The 16,451-nt window shown below is 54.4% G+C and overlaps 1 protein-coding gene and 1 long non-coding RNA gene across 3 annotated transcripts; one reads left to right on the top strand and one right to left on the bottom strand.

The window, feature by feature from the left end:
• Positions 1 to 785: 785 nt before the first annotated feature.
• On the top strand, positions 786 to 3,646 carry LOC125133571 (uncharacterized). The gene is made up of 3 exons (XR_007136470.1): positions 786 to 1,881; positions 2,065 to 2,109; positions 2,538 to 3,646. It is a non-coding gene; the product is annotated as an uncharacterized LOC125133571 (long non-coding RNA).
• NAPSA (napsin A aspartic peptidase) lies at positions 3,533 to 14,862 on the bottom strand. Of its 2 annotated transcripts, XM_047791857.1 has the most exons (9): positions 14,544 to 14,862; positions 11,215 to 11,353; positions 11,010 to 11,133; positions 10,700 to 10,818; positions 10,177 to 10,376; positions 7,565 to 7,687; positions 7,131 to 7,275; positions 4,062 to 4,160; positions 3,533 to 3,852 (listed from the first exon to the last, which is right to left on the bottom strand). In XM_047791857.1, exons 1-9 carry the CDS (start codon positions 14,615 to 14,617, stop codon positions 3,625 to 3,627), a joined length of 1,251 nt encoding a protein of 416 aa, XP_047647813.1. In that variant the 5' UTR covers positions 14,618 to 14,862; the 3' UTR covers positions 3,533 to 3,624. The 2 variants fall into 2 exon arrangements, with proteins under 2 accessions (XP_047647813.1, XP_047647814.1); XM_047791858.1 differs by lacking the exons at positions 3,533 to 3,852; positions 4,062 to 4,160 and adding an exon at positions 5,684 to 5,741.
• Positions 14,863 to 16,451: the final 1,589 nt, after the last annotated feature.

Genomic DNA, 16,451 nt, shown 5'->3' on the forward strand with positions numbered 1-16,451 from the left:
CGTGGGGTGGGAGCTGCAAGCTTGGCCCGATTAGCCGGGGCTTGGGCTCGGAGAATGTCAGGATGGATGGGAAAGGACTGAGGAAGGTGGGTGGGTGGGGGTCTACGAATGGTAGAAAACGTCTTGAATGGGCTGTGGAAAAGCAAGACTAAGGGAGGAGCAGGGCTTTAAGGGACTTGAAAGCAACCAGGCTAGGCAGGGCTAAGAGTGTAGAGAATGGCCAAGGAAAGGGGGAGACCTGCGAAGAGTACCAAGCTACTGGGCTGGACGGAACTGTGGGACCTGAAACGAGGAGTCTGAGGGACCAGAAAACATGGGAAAGAGACTTAAGGGTCCGAAGGATCTCAGAGTGGGGGACGAGAGCTTCTAATTGGTGAGGGAAAGGGGGCGAGGTCTAGATAACGACGGACTGCAGGCAGGAGAACCAAGGGAAGGAAGAGAAGCGGTAAGGAGAGTGTCCTCAGGAAGGCGGAGAGGAGAAACCGAAACACCGGCAAGTACAGCCTCAGCGGAGGCAATAGGCGGGACCAATGGGAAACTGGGCGGGGTAGAGAGTCCTGGGGGGAGGGCAGAGAAATGGAGCGTTGGGCGGGGCTAATAAGAGGGCGGGACCTGAACACTGCGGACCGCGGAGGCGAGGGTCCAGCGCCGGCATTGGGGCCGGCCTAGACGCTGGGTGGTCTGGGGCGCAGGCGCCGGAGGCTGAGGCGGAGGCAGCGGCAGCGGCAGCGGCCGCGGCTGCGGCGGGGAGGGGGAGAGGCGGTGCCTGTGGGAGCGAAGGGGGCGGGTCAGGGGTTGCGGACGTCCCCGCGCGGCATTGTCCCCAGCCCGCCACCTCCCACTGCAGGTGCGGCGGCTGGTTAGTATCGCCTCCCTACGCACCCCCGCTCCCGTTTCTGTGTCTCTTCGTGTCTCTCTTTCTCCCCTTTCTCTGAATATTTGTCCCCTTGTCTCTGCCCTCACCCCTTTGAGACTCCGGCCCCTTCTTTCTAGGTCTCTGCGCTCCTTTTGGGTCTCTGTCCCATTGTTCTATGAATCTGTCCCCCCCTCCTTCAAAGGCTTCCCCCTCTTCTCTCTAAGCCTAAGTCTCCTCCCCCACGACCGCGTCTCGGTCTCCGCATCCACCCCGTCTCTTTCTCTTGGCTTCTGTACCTTTTGCTAGGACTTGGGTCTCTGTTCCCTGCAAGCTCTGCCTCTCTTTGTGACTCTGTCCTCCACTCCCCCCACCCCCACCCCAGAGTGTGTTCCCTTCTCACTCTGGGTCTCTGCCGTTCCATCTGGGTCTCTGTCCTCACCCTTGTTCTTTGACTACCTCCCTCTCTGTGTCTTTCTCCCGTCCTCCGTCTCCCCCCCGCCCCGCCTTCCCCCCTCCCCCGTCTCTTCCTCCCCGCCCCGTGCCTGCCTTTTCTTTTTACGTCCTTTGTCCCTTTCCCTTCCCTGGGTCTCCACACAACCCCATCCCGTGCCTCTTTCATCCTTTTCTGAATCTCTGCCCCCTTGTTCTGGGTCTCTTTTCCCACTTTCATTGGGACTCTGTCCTGCTGTCCTTCAGTCTCTGTCCCTCTCTCTCTGGATCTCTGTCCCTTTCTCTCAGGCTCCCACCCCATCACCCTCCTTAACCCTCATCCTGGCCCGGACTCGAGGCTGCGTCACTGCAGAGAGTGGCAGAAGTGCGACCTATCCTGCAGACCAGGGAGGTAGTTTTCCCTCAACTCTCCCACCCCCAGATCAGGGCTCCCCCACTGCCCCCTGATCCAGTATCCTCGGGCAGCCTTCAAGCCCCCATGGGACCCAGGAGGACAGAGAAAAGACAGTGGGGCTTCCTGTTCTTCTCTGCCCTGAATTCTAATGGCTCCCCAGGCCGAAGCAGTGACTCCCGAGGTGAGGAAATGGGCTTGGGTTGAATGAAGCTTCTGGACAAGTGGGGGGCAGGGGTGGAGGCTGGAGCGTGGGTTGAGTTGGCACTAGGGTCTGGGAGTGAGGGCTAGGGTAAGGACCTAGTCAGCCATGCTCCCTCACACTCTTCCCCACCCCACCCCAAATCTACTTTTCTGCATTTGACAGCGGCCAGGCACGGGATCAAGTTACCAAATCAGCGTTTCTGCAGAGGTCAGAAGGTGTGGGAGAAGGTGGGGCTGGGGAGAAGAGGAGTGAGGAGGCTGGAATAGAGGAGAATATGGAATGAGACTCGGGATTAGAGACCATGGGGTGAGGGCGGGGGAGAGGGGGCGCTTGATCAGGGAGTATTAGGATCGCCCAAACTCCATCAGGCCCTGGGAAATCGGGATGCCCCTGGCTCTCACATGGCCCTCCCCAGGCCCCACCAGGCTATACGGGGGATTTGTCAGCCTGAATTTTTCACCCATAGGGGAGGCTTCAGGAGGCATAATGAGGGCTCGCGTTATGAGACACGCAGCTCTGCAAACAGACCAGGGGGAAGTGGACTCGATTTTTTGGCGACAGACACCAGGAGAGGGGAGGCCAGTGTTTGCTCATGTTTAGACCCTTTCCCCATCTCGCCGCTTATCTTTTCTCAGGTCCTCAAGGCACCAAATTCCTGAAAGCCCCAAACTCATCTCCATCATCCTTGGTGCTCCTTCCTAACTTCCCTTCCCCCATCCCCCAAAGCCCTGGAATTGGGGAAGGGTCTTCCCCTTTCGGACTTCTAGGGCCCTTTCCTCCACCCCTGCTCCTATCAGTTCCAAATCCAGGAAAGATGATCTCCCGGGCACTAAAGCTGAAAATATGGGGACTCTGCCTACGACCCTTGGTCCCTGGAGACCCTCCAAGTACATCTCCGCTGTAATCTTTGAGTCCCCATCTCCCGAGTCCCCCGCTTCCAAAACTGGGATTAGAGCTGGTTTACCGCCCCCGGACCCTGAGCCATCTCCTCCTCCCCCGTACTCACCCCAAGTCGAGGCGGGGCGGGGATGGGGGAATCCGGGGCTGGCGATGGGGGGAGGGGTGACCCAGTCTCCGCAGCTCTGGGCAGCAAGAAGCTGCGGAGGGGGGCAGTGACATCATCGCTGGAGGAGGGGCAGCTCAGCTCCCCTCTACCCGGGGGCTTCAAGCCCCGCCTTTATGGCGTACTCAGGGGTCCCGGAATAAAGGATAGACGGGAAGAACTGGACATGAAGTGTGCAGGAATGGTATCCTCTCCCCGTAGAACAAGGGTTGGAAAACCCTTTACGACTTCAGCCACCCCCCCCCCACTGCCACCTGTCGCTGCCGTCGCGACCTGTCGCCTCCCACGCGTGTTGTGGCTGCGCCCGCCTCCGTCAGGGCGTGAACACCGCCTAGACTACAAGATCCGTGATGCTCTGCGGTGTCGAGTGCCTTCGAGGGGAGGCAGTGCAGGCGAGGGGCTTCATGGGCTTCGTAGTATAAGGCCTCTGCACGGAGTGAGCCTTGGGGAAAAGGAACGATATCTTTCTCATTCCTTTCTTCCTCAACTCCGGAGGGCCAGACGATAACTTTCCCCTGCAAAGATCATGCGCTTAAAAAAAAAAAAGTAGAAAGAGGCGCAGGTAGGTTCAATGGAAACAGCGGATTTTTACTGAGTAGCGAGGCCTCGGCGATCACCCAGTGCGCATGCACCTAACGGGGGGGGGGGGGGGGAGTTCCTCAGCCGGAGAACTGCGCCTGCGCAAACCCACCCCTTCCCTGTCCTGCTCCACGAGCTCGAGCGCGCGCCAGCCCAACTCGGGCACCGCTTTTCCTGTCGCCACGGTCGAAGACGGCCACGTAGCTACCCAAGAAGACATCGCCGAGGATCCAGAGGGGCCCTGTGGGCGGAGGCATGTCCAGAGCCTGGAAGCCGGATAAGCAGAGACTGGCGCCACCCCGAGTAATCTACAAAACGATAAGACGGGCCGTGGGTGTCACGCCCCCCCCCCCCGCCTTCCTTTTCCTTTGGAGCCAGAGCTTCGCCCCGCCTACTACCCTGGGCACTAGAAATGTTTCGTGGCCCCCGTTTCGTCCTAGTGATGTCTCACTCCCAGCCCCACCCTCTCAAACCCATCTGATTGCGTCACTGTGACGTCTTTGTGATGGTGACCTACCTGGATGACGTAGTCCTGGGCTGTGAGGTTAAACCAGACCCCCCCAAGGTGGAAGGAGACTGGGGGCAGCGTTGGGATTTTCGAGCACTGGATGAGGTACTGAGGAAAAAGGTGAACAAATGGAAATGAGGGATTCTTGCTCTGCTCAAATCCTTTCCGTGGCTCCCCAGTGCAGTAGGGTAATATCAATTTGGGGCAGTTAGGTAGTCAGGGCCTTGAGTGGCCTGCTGCCTTCTCTAGCCTTAGTGGCTCTTCCTTCACCCCTGTGTAACTGTTGCCTCTTCCCCTAGGCTCCCATTTGATAAAAACCTCTTCCTCTTTTTTTGAATTGTAAATCAAAAAAGTGGTGGGCCATGGGCCATAGTGGGCCCGCAGGTGTATTTAATTATCTTATACTGTGTCCAGAACGTTTTAAGAATTTGTGGCCAGGGAGTTCCCATCATGGCTCAGGGGTTAACCAACCCGACTAGTTGGTCCATGAGGTTGCAGGTTCGATCCCTGGCCTTGCTCAGTGGGTTAAGGATCCAGCGTTGTCTTGAGCTAATAGTGTAGGTCATAGACGTGGCTCGAATCCTGCGTTGCTGTGGCCGTGGCCGGCAGCTACAGCTCCGATTCGACACCTAGCCTGGGTACCTCCATGTGCAGCCCCAAAAAGACAAAAAAAAAAAAAAGAATTTGTGGCCAGTTGTATTCTGTGGAGTCTGCTGCTGTGTCATCTTAGGCAAGTTCCTTAACCGCTCTGAGCCAGTTTCCAATCTGAAGATGTAGACAGTCGTACTCACAGGGATGTCGTGTGAGAAATAAACAAGCTTGGAAGAATGCCTGGCACATAGTAAATGCTATTATTATTTACAGACCAAGGCTTTTAAATAATGGTTTCTCCAACAAACCAGGAACTCTGGCTTCCCCTACATGGCAATACTGGTTTATTTGTTTTTTGTGTGTGTGTGGGGGGTGTTTTTAGGGCCACACCCAAGGCATATGGAGGTTCCCAGGCTAGGGGTCAAATCAGAGCTGTAGCCACCGGCCTTCACTACAGCCACAGCAAGACCAGATCCCAGCCACATCTGCGACCTACACCAAAGCTCAGGGCAGCACCAGATCCTTAACCCACGGAGCGAGGCCAGGAATCAAACCTGCGTCCTCATGGACACTAGTCAGATTCATTTCCACTGCGCCACGATGGGAACTCCCATATATTGGCAATAATTGGCTGGAGCTGAGTAGTTGAGAGTTGCCCTGTTTAGACTAATGGGGCGTGTGCTTTCCAGTTTGCCTCAGTTCCCACCACTCCCAAGTCCCTAACAAGACGGTATTGGGCTATTAGCAATACCTACCAAGATATTTCTCCTCCTTAAAAACCAATAGTAGTTACCTTGTTGGGCAGACAAAGAATGGTGAGAACAAGGTTGAATTAGAGAGTATATAATTCTTTTGAAAGGGGAAATGAAGGGGAGTTTCTGCTGAGGTTCAGTGGGTTAAGAACCCAACTAGTATCCATGAAGATGCAGGTTCAATCCCGTGGAGGCTCGGGGTTAAGGATCCGTCATTGCTGCAAGCTGCAGCATAGCTTGAAGACATGGCTCAGGTCCCGCATTGCTGTGGTTGTGGCACAGGCCGGCAGCTGTAGCTCCCATTCGACCACTAGCCTGGGAACTTCCATATGTCTCGGGTGCAGCCCTGAAAAAGAAGAAAAAGAAATGAAAAGAAAGGAGAAATGATAACAGCCACAACAGACAGGCATTAAAGCACTGTTCTAAGCACCTTAAATGGGTTAATCACAGGCCAGGGATCACATCCAAGCCAGGTCCTTAACCTACTTTGCTACAGCGGGAACTCCAGTAAGCCTCTTTTCGAGATTTGGAAACTGTTGACTTGTCCAAGACAACACAGCTAGCAAATTGCCGAGCCAGAGTCCAACCCAGGCCACCCCCCACACACACATGGCTACTATGACTCCCTGATCCCTAGCAGCCTGCACTGGACTTGCTCATGACTGGGAGCCGCTGGCTTGGCATGTGACTCAGAGCCCCAGGAATGGAGCCTTCTCCCCTGTCTCAGGAGCGCCAAAAAAGCACAGGGATGGCATCACAGAAATTCGGACCCAGAAGGTTCCGCCCAGAAACTGTGGAGCCGCCAGAGGCTGGAGAAGTGGCTGGGCAGCTCTTATGTTGGGAGGTGCCCACCCCATGCTCGAGAACACTCCGTGCGTACCTCTCTGAGCCTACACTCTCCGGGTGCTCCTCCCGGGCCGCTGGCTGCCCTTGCCCTGTCTCTGCCTTCCCTGCAGGTGGGTGTTCCCCAAGGCTGATGTGGGGACCTCCTCTCTCCCAGGGAGGACTCCCCCTCCTCCTTGGCTCTGATGACTGTCCACCAGCTGATGGACCCTAAATAGGATGCCCGAGAGTTCCCGTCATGGCACAGGGAAAACGAATCCGCCTAGGAACCATGAGGTTGTGGTGGGTTTGGTCCCTGGCCTCGCTCAGTGGGTTAAGAGTCCGCCATTGCCATGGCGTAGGCCAGCAGCTATAGCTCCGACTGGACCCCTATCCGAGGAACCTCCATATGCTGTAGGTGTGGCCCTGAAAAAAACAAAACAAAACAAAAAAACAAAAAAGAATAGAATTCCTGAGCTGCTTCTGCACTTTCCCCAGACATGCCAAGGCTTCTGGCTCCCGTCCAGCCCTGAATAAACCTGCATCATCATCCCCCCCTTCCCTGTGTCACTCAGAGTAGACCCTTGGGAGGTGTTCCTGCTTCCTCCTTCCGACCCCCAGCTTCTCACTTGGAAGATCCAGCTCCTTCTGCCCTGGGATACCTCCTGAGCCACCCCTCAAGCTGGAGCTTGCTGCCTGGTTTCTTTTTTTTTTTTTTTGGCTGCACCTGAAGCATGCAGAAGTTCCCGAGCTAGGGAGCAAACCCAAGTCACAGCATCACAGCAGTGACCTGAGCCACAGCAATGACAATGCTAGATCCTTAACTGCTAGACCACCAGGGAACTCTCCAATGTCTGCCATTAGATCCCTATTAACCTCCCCAGCCCACACCCACCAGACACCCAGTCCTCACCTCCCCCATCAGCAGGGGGATGCCCCCAATGGCTGCCTGCAGGGCTCGAATCTCCTCAGTGGGTCCTGTGATGAGAGACGTGCCTGTGTCCAGAATGGCAGCACAGCCCTGGGCACAAAGAGTCAGCCCTGTGCCCACATGTACTCTGTGAGGCAGAAGTGGGCAGTCGTTAGAGCCGGCATCCTAGGAGGCCAGAGCCCCAGCCCCTCCTCCCCAAGACCCAGGATCCATCCCCCAGCCCCTCCTCCTCCAGGATCCAGCCCCAGCCCCTCCTCCTCCAGGACCCAGGATCCAGCCCCAGCCCCTCCTCCCTCGGACCCAGGATCCAGGGCCCCCCAGCCTCTCCTCCCTCGGATCCAGAAGTACAGGCCCTCAGCTCCCTTCTCTGGACACCGGAACCCCCCCACCCAGATCTCCGAAGCCAGGCTCCTCACCGCTCCACGTGGACCTGCCAGTAGGCAGGGACTGTGACGGGCACGAAGGTGAGGGGTGGGATGTAGTGTGCCGGGTCCGAGCCACCCAGGACCAGTTCTCCTCCATCAGCTGCCTCGGGGTCCCTGCAGAGGCAGATGGCTGTAAGCGGCACAGGCGATCCCCCGCCAGCCCCAGGAGTGGCCACCGAAGGGGCTTCCTGCCCGTGGCGGGGGGAGGGGGGGGGGGTGCTGGGTTCTAGGTAGGGTAGTGGGACGCAGGCAGGGTCTCGGTGTTGGGATTGGAAGCAAGGCGGGAAGTGAAGAGAAGTGGGACTTTTCGAGTTGGAGGTTAGGATTTTAGGGGGCTTCTTGAAGTGGACATGAGACTTGCCTTGGCTGGGGAAGGTGGCAGTTTGAGGGGGAGTGGAGCCTTGGGATTTCTTTTCTTTTTTTTTTTTGTCTTTTTAGGGCCCCACCCGTGGCATATGGAGGTTCCCAGGCTAGGGGTCCAGTCGGAGCTGCAGCTGCCGGCCTACACCACAGCCACAGCAACGCTGGATCCTTAACCCATCGAGCAAGGCCAGGGATCTAACCCGCAACCTCATGGTTCCTAGTTGGATTCGTTTCTTACTGTGCCATGACAGGAATTCTGAGGGATTTCTTCATTAGCTCTAGAAGGTGTGATTGTGAAAAGGGAGGCTTTCTGAATTGCATGTCTTAAAATTCCTAGGAATCAGACTTCCTCCATTGCCTGATAGTGACGGGAAGTGGGCACCGGGGGCCTCCTGGAGCTGGGAGGATCTGCTAAGAGGTAGCTGGGCTGCCTGGGGTAACTGACTGGGCTTCGGAATTTCCTCCCTGTGGGGGATGGGCCTCCAGAAGGGAAGGTGGAAACTTCCTGGATGGTGGCTAGGGAGTGTCTGAGCTTCCCAAAAGATAGATAAGGAGTTCCCTTGTGGCACAGCGGGTTAAGGATCTGGCATTGTCCCTGCAGCCACCCGGGTCCCCACTGTGGCTCGGGTTCAGTCTGTGACCTGGGAACTTCCACATGCCATAGGCATAGGGCAAAAAAAAAGGTAGATGAGATTTAGATTAAAATGGGCAATTCTTGACTTCTGAAGCATGTTCGCAAACAGAACTGGGATTTCTTTATAGTAAAGATGGAGTCCTGGAGTTCCCGTCGTGGCTTAGTGGTTAACGAATCCGACTTGGAACCATGAGGTTGCGGAGTCGATCCCTGGCCTTGCTCAGTTGGTTAAGGATCCGGCGTTGCCATGAGCTGTGGTGTAGGTTACAGACTCGGCTTGGATCCCACATTGCTGTGGCTGTGGTGTAGGCCAGTGGCTTCAGCTCCGATTAGACCCCTAGCCTGGGAACCTCCATATGCCACAGGTACGGCCCTATAAAGCCAAAAAACAAAAAAAGGATGGAGTCCCTAAATTCAGTATTTGATTGCATAGGGCATGGATTTGAGTTTGAAAGATGGAGTGTTGTTTTTTGGGGGGAGGGTGCACATCTGGGGCATATGGACGTTACTAAGCTAAGGGTCCAATCTGACCTGCAGCTGCCGGCCTATGCCACAGCCACAGCCACAGCAACTCGAGATCTGAGGAGCATCTGTGACCTACACCACAGCTTGTGGCAACACCGGATCCTTAACGACTGAGCAAGGCCAGGGATCGAACCTACATCCTCATGGATACTAGTCGGGTTCTTAACTTGTTGAACCACAACAGGAACTCCCATGGGGCATTTTATTTTATTTATTTTATTTTATTTTTATTATAGTTGATTTACAATGTTTTGTCAGTGTCTGCTATATAGCAAAGTGACCCAGTCATAATATATATATATATATACACATTCTTTTTCTCATATTATCCTCCATCATGCTCCATCACACGTGACTAGATATAGTTCCCTGTGCTAGACAGCAGGATCTCATTGCTTATCTCCTCCAAATGCAATAGTTTACGTCTCCTAATCCCAAACTCCCAGTCTATCCCACTGCCCACGCCCCTCCCCCTGGCCCTGGCAACCCCAAGTCTGTTCCTGGGGAAATTTTTTTTTTTTTTTGGAACTTTTAAATGATAGTGAGTTTCTGTAGTAAATTTTAGTCAATGGGACTTTTTTTTTTTTTTTTTGTCTTTTTAGGGCCGCACCCGCGGCATGTGGAGGTTCCCAGGCTAGGGGTCTAATCAGAGCTGTAGCCGCTGGTCTACACCACAGCCACAGCAACGTGGGATCTGAGCTGAGTCTTCGACCTACACCAGAGCCACAGCAACGCCAGATCCAAGCCAAGTCTGCAACCTACACCACAGCTCACGGCAACGCCGGATCCTTAATCCACTGAGCGAGGCCAGGGATCGAACCCACAACCTCATGGTTCCTAGTCAGATTCATTAACCACTGAGCCATGAACTCCCAAACAGGTGTTTCTTATGTTGGGACTGTGACTTGCTGAGTGGCGGGTGGAGCTGCCTGTGCAGGATGGATGACTTCAATAGGGAAGAGCTTGGGGACTTCCTGAATGGAGGGTGGCACTTCCTTTCCTGGGTAAGGGACTTCCAGAAGAAGCGCAGAACTTCCTCCTTGGGGCTAGGACTGTTAGGAAGGTAGACCCCCCCCCTTACCTGTTGAGGTAGAAGGAGAAGACAGGCTTATCCAGTAACCCCTGGTCCACCAGGCTGTCCAGCGGGGGCCGAACTCCTCCCACGGCCAGAACGGGGAAACCGAGGCCCAGTATCCCATCAAAGTGGGCAAAGGCGAAGACCAGGCTGGGCTCCCACAGGGCCTCCCCGAAAATCACCGATGCACCTGTGAGTCCTCCGATCTGGGGTGGATTCAAGTGGAGCAAGTTACTTCCGGCAGGAAGTTACCTAGTACCTCCGAGATCTCCCAAACCAAGGCCTCCCAGGTCTGGGGACATTTGAAAATATCACTCCCTGCGTTGGAAGCTTTCTTTGCCGGGCAACTCGGGAAGCCCCGCCCCTGCAGGGAAGCCCCGCCCTTCTTCCCCAGGAAGCCCTGCCTCTCAGTTCAGAAGCCCCACCCGGTTACCCAGGAGGCCCCGCCTCCTCGAGCCCCTCTAAACTGGAGCGTCTAAGAGAGGGGCTCCGCCCTGGCTCCAGTCTTCCTGGGCTCCAGGTCACGCACGGTCAGCTTGTCCTCGCTCAGGATGCCGTTGAGGCGCCCGGTTCCGTATTGAATGGCAAACTTGGTCCCATTGGAGTGGAAGGAGCTGGAAGCTTTGGAATGGTAGCGGTGGTGCAGCCCTGGGTCAGAAGACCAGGGCGGGGTCACTGGGGGAGCGGACTCTTCCCCAGGGGCTCCTGCCCCTCTGGCCAGGTCACCCGTGAGGATGGCGTTGGGAGAACAGCGGGCCTCACAACCCCGTGGGAAGACCAGACCCGGCCCCCTTTCTCCCTCTACCCCACTCCTCCCCTTCTCCCCCAGGGAAGCTCACAGCAGGGCAGACTGAGGAAGTGGCATCTCGCAGATGGGACCCACAGGTTGGAGGAGCCGGTGTCAAAGATGACGAAGAAGTTCTGTGGGGGCGTTCCCAGCCCAATTTCCCCGTAATACTGTACCTGACGGCGAAACAGGAGAGGTCTTGAGCGAAGAGCTTGGTTAGCGGGCGGCGGGGGGGCGGGGGGGTTCCTGGGACTCACGTTCAGGTAGTTGGAGAGAGGCACAAAAGTCTTGTCCCCCGGGGATGGGGCCCCCAGCCTGGGGGGCTCTGCTGACTTCTCCCATGCCCTCAGTGGGTTCAGGGTCCTGAGTCCCGCGTGGACTCTGCGAAGGGGGATCCTGTTGGGGAGGAGAGGCCAACAGTTACAGAGCCACCCATTCCGGAGATCTGCGGCGGACTGCCCCATGCAGGATGCAATGACAGTGTCAACCTCCCCACGGCCTTATACTAACAGCCATCACCGGAAACCCTACCAAACCACGGGGACAAATTTCCCCCCAAAGACCCTATGAAAGCAAACCATCCCAAATAGACTTTCCCCAAAAAACCTTTCAAATCGAGACATTCCAAATAACATAAAGCATTCGAGAAGGGACATTCACAAAGTTTCCCAAACATCCTGACATAAAACCAGCCTCTGCAAAAACCCTTTCAGGACTTTGACCACAGACGGAGCAATGTAAGCAGAAAATCCCAATTTCGCTTTCTGCAGTAAAGTATATTCCACACACACACGATGTGCAACACACTTAAGGTGAGATGCAAGATTATAAGAGCACCAGAAGGAAGAGAAATATTTCAATAACCGTAGGAGAAGGAAAGCTTTTCTAAACATGATACCAAGATCAAAAATCATGGGGGAAATATGGATAAGGCTGATTCTAAAATTTGAAACTTCTGAGGAGTTCCCTGGTGGCTCAGTGGGTTAAGGATCTGACATCGCTGCAGTGGGTCAGATCACTGCTGTGGTGCAGGTTCCATCCCTGGCCTGGGAACTTCTGCAGGTTGTGGGCATGGCCAAAAACAAAATAAAATTTTAAACTTCTGTACTCCCCCCAGCACACAAAGCTTTGAATAAAGTTAAAGAACAAAACAAAAAAAATATAGTGGAAATAAGTTGTAAATGTACAGACATCTCCTGGCCCCCTTCATTTCACCCTGTGGGAACCAGAGCTCAGAAAACTGACACAAGGAATTCCCACTGTGGCTCCGCCAGTTAAGAACCTGACTAGTGTGTGTGAGGATGCAGGTTCAATCCCTGGCCCCACTCACTAGGTTAAGGATCTGGCGTTGCCATGAGTTGTGGTGTAGGTCACACATGGCTCAGATCCTGTGTTATTGTGGCTATGGCTTTGGCGGGCAGATGCAGCTCTTATTCGACCCCTCGCCTGGGAACTTCCATGTGCCGTGGGTGCAGCTCTAAAAAAGACACACTCACACAAACAGACACAAAGGCTGAGATTCTGGCTACTACTGTTACTGGGAATAACAAACCATCCTTTGCCTCTGACCTGGGGGTCCTGTGTCTCCTCCCAGCAGCTGTGATGCTGTGGCAAGCTTAACTCCACAGTTCTCGACATTGGGTAGAAAAATGGGCAAAAGAATTGAAAACCAGAGTCTACCCACTGGCCAATGCTGGGTGTGACTCAACTTTCAACTCCAGGCATAGAATGGAATCCATTCAGCCGCTAAAAAGGGAACCGTAGCTCTCTTGGCCAGCGCCTTCTCAATGTGGTTTTAAAGCAGAATCACCTCCAGCAGGGGTGAAAGGCAAAGTTTTTTGTAAAGGTTTTACAGCCCATCCGTCTTGGTTGCAACTTCCCTCTTCTGTCCGTACAGCACAAAGGCAGCCATGGATGACAGGTAAACAAATGACCGTTTAAACAAATGACCACATGGCTGAGTTCTGTTACATTTTATTTGCAAAAACAGGTGGCAGGCTGCATCTGGCCCTCTGAGTGTTTTGCCAGACCCTGACCTAGAGGGCTCGTTAAAAGTCAGATCCGTTAGTTTCTGACAGAGTAGGTCAGAGAATTTGCATTTCGCACAAGTTCCTGGATCCTATTCAGGCTCTGCTGGGGATCCTGAGTCAACACTCAGAGTCACTGCTCTTTGCATTGACCCAGGAAGTGGCCACAACCTGTTAGGTTCAAAATGCAGGCTAGGAAAAAAAAAAACAAAAAACAAAAAACAAAGGCGCAGGTTAGAAAACATAGTGTGCAGAGTTCCCGCTGTGTCTCAGGGGTTGAGAAACCCACATAGTGTCCATGAGGATGCGGGTCTGATCCCTGGCCTCACTCAGTGGATGAGGGATTCTGATTGTCCACAACCTGCTGTACAGGTCGCAGGTGCAGCTTGGATCTGGCCAGGCTGTGGCCGACAGCTGCAGCTCTGATCCTACCCCAGCATTGTCTCTGCAGTGGCTGGGGTAGATCCCTGGCCCAGGAACTTCCATATGTGTGGCCAAGAAAGAAAGAAAACCTGCAGTAATTTTTTTTTCTTTTTTGCTCGCCTGCAGCACATAGAGTTCCCCGGCCAGGATCAGATCCGAGTTGAGCAGGGCCAGGGATCGAACCTGTGTCCTTGTGCTTCAGAGAAGCCACAGATTCTGTTGCGCCACAGCAGGAACTCCATCTTTTTGTACCTTTAGTTGGTCCTTGGGGCCCTGCGCCCCCATCTTTGCTGCCACCCCACCCCCCACACCGAAACTCAATCTTTGAGAGGCTTTAGAATGTGAAGTGGGGGAAATGTTTCCTGGAACAGGGTCCCTCCTTTTGCATCAAGAGGGGGTGGAGAGACTAGAGGGGAGGAGGGGCAGGGAGGTATTGGGAGAGGCGCCAGAGGAGGGGGGAGGCCACAGGGTCCCCAAACTGGGGAGCTAAGCAGTTTGGAAGAGTCAAGTCTGGGGGCATCTCAGTCCTGAGTGTCCAGAAGCCGGTGGAGGGGGGGGGGATGTCACATGTCTAGAGATCTAGGTAGCAGGTCACCAAAGCTCAGGGTGGGATCAGCAGAGTGCTCCCCAAAACGCATGTGGAGAGGAGAGGGTGGGTCCCAAGATGCAGGGCTTGGGTCTTAGGAGATATCAGGGTGGACCCCTCAGGGGTGAGAGGCCAATGTGGAGATCTGGGAACACAAAAGATAGGAATCCGAGTTCCCACGGTGGTTCAGAGGTAATGAAACCAACTAGTATCCATGAGGACGGGGTTCAATCTCTGGCCTCGCTCAGTGGGTTAAGGATCTGGCGTTGCCATGAGCTGGGGTGTAGGTTGCAGACACACCTCGGACCCGTGTTGCTGTGGCTGTGGTACAGGCTGGTAGCTGCAACTCTGATTAGACCCCTAGCCTGGGAACCTCCATATGCTGCGGATGCGGGCCCTAAAATGATTTAAAAAAAAAAGAAGAAGAAGAAGAAGATATCATGGATCCCCGGGTGCCAGGTTTGGGAGTCACCGAACTGGGAAGCCCCAGACTTGAATGGCAAGGGAGAGCATCCCTCCCAGGTTTTGGGGTGGCAGGGGTCCCCAGTACCGGATCAGCGTGGCCCCGGCGGGCTCGCTGGTCAGCAGCAGTAGCAGCAGTAGCGGCAGCGGTGGCAGAGACATCTCGGGGGCCCCAGTGTGGACCCGGAGGTTCTGAGGTTGTTTTCTTTCCCCTGAGACTCCACCTCCGGGTGGTGACCAGAACAAGAAGTCGCTCGGTGGGTGATGCGGGGGGCAGTGGGTGCGGTGGGGGGAGGGGGTCACCCAGTGGCAATTTTGCGGGAATGTGCAGAGTATTTTTGTAGGGTCGCCAGAAGTTCTACCCTGTGACCCTGGCGCACCTCACTCCCAGTTTCGGTGGCGGTGACGGAGGGTCTGCTGTGCCCCCCTCCCTTAGCTTCGGTCGATTTTACTTGTAACTTTCACTTCATTTTTCTGAGACTCATTAACCACAAGGGTTTTCCTGCACAAACAAAGGGATGGGCGGGGTGTCTGTGAAGGGTCTGCAGGGAGGGAGAGGGGTCAGAATAGACGTGTTCCTTCCGGTACTAAGTGGGGACAGCCAGAGTGTCAGGAGCCTGGACTCATTATTTTATTTGAAAAATACTGAAACGCCCCACTACGATTTATGAAAAAGCGTAAAAATAATACCGTTTCTCTAGTCGCTCAGCCTGCCCCTCTTTCCCCTGAGTGCGCTTCTCAGATATTAAGTTGCATCCGAAAATCCAGTACAAAGGTGCCCTAAAAAAAAAAAAGGTTGGGGCGGGAGTTTCCATCATGGCTCAGTGGTTAACAAACCCCACTAGTATCCATGAAGATGAGGGTTTGATCCCTGGCCTCACTCAGTGAGTTAAGGTTTAAGTCCAGATGTGGCTCAGATCTGGCTTTGCTGTGGCTGTGGTGTAGGCCAGCAGCTGTAGCTCCCATTTGACCCCTAGCCTGGGAACCTCCACATGCCGCAGGTGCAGCCACAAAATGACAAAAAAAAAAAAAAAAATGAGCCCTAGATTCCTGGGCACCACCCTCAGAGATTCTGATTCCAAAGGCCTGAGAGAGAGCCTAAGAACCTGCATTGTGTGTGTGTGTGTGTGTGTGTGTGTGTGTGAGACTTTTTAGGGCTGCACCCTAATGGAGGTTCCCAAGCTAGGGGTCCAACTGGAGCTGCAGCTGCTGGCCTACACCACAGCCACAGCAACTCAGGATCTGAGCCCTGTCTCATGGCACCACAGCTCACCGCAACAACGGATCTCTGACTCACTAAGTGAGGCCAGGGATGGAACCCACATCTTCATGGATACTAGTAAGATTCAATTTGTTTTCGCTGAGCCAGGACGGGAACTCCCAACAAAGATCTGCGTTTGAGAAGGTTGGGGCCCCAGCTCTTGAACTTAGGATGTTGTAGCAGGAAATCCCTCAGGTGGATGCTAAGGAAGGAAGGGAATCGGCAAGGAAAAAGTTACAAAGAGGAAGGATCCCCCAGGCAAAGATGTGAGCCTGGGACCCCAAGTTTCAGGAAGCATCTCAGCAGTACCTTGAAAAAGCGCAGGCATCCAGTGAAGGGGAATCCTAAAGGAAGCAGAGCTAAAGCCCTGCACAAATAATGAAGCAAGACAGAGAAGGCAACGCTGCAAGAGGGGGGGCTCTGAGTGCTCAGAGAAAGGATTCAGGGTCTTAGCGGAGGGGTTGACCTCTGACCAAGGCGGGGGTGGGGGCGGGGCGGCAGCGCACTTCTGCAAAGGTATTTGTCTCTGCGGCAAGCCTAGGGTGGTTTCTTTCTGATGGTTTCTATTTTTATTTATTTTTTTCAGCAAAAGAAGAATGAAGAGGGGGAGGGCTGCTGGAGGTTTCGAGAGAGAAAGTGAGAAGGTGAGTTCTTTCTTTCTATTTTGTTTTTGCTTTTTACGTCCACACCCGTGGCATAACGAAGTGCCCAGGCTAGGCGTCAAATTGGAGTGAC

The sequence above is a fragment of the Phacochoerus africanus genome, chromosome 8 (genome assembly GCF_016906955.1).
Source record: "Phacochoerus africanus isolate WHEZ1 chromosome 8, ROS_Pafr_v1, whole genome shotgun sequence".
Taxonomy (NCBI): domain Eukaryota; kingdom Metazoa; phylum Chordata; class Mammalia; order Artiodactyla; family Suidae; genus Phacochoerus; species Phacochoerus africanus.

Coding starts and splice junctions, on each gene's coding strand:
- NAPSA (XM_047791857.1), bottom strand. CDS start 14,617: ATGTCTCTGCCACCGCTGCCGCTACTGCTGCTACTGCTGCTGACCAGC. Junction 7,688..10,176: donor TTCTCCTTCTACCTCAACAG/GTAAGGGGGGGG, acceptor CTGCCTCTGCAG/GGACCCCGAGGCAGCTGATG. Junction 4,161..7,130: donor TCCCCCTGCTGATGGGGGAG/GTGAGGACTGGG, acceptor CTTTTTCCTCAG/TACCTCATCCAGTGCTCGAA.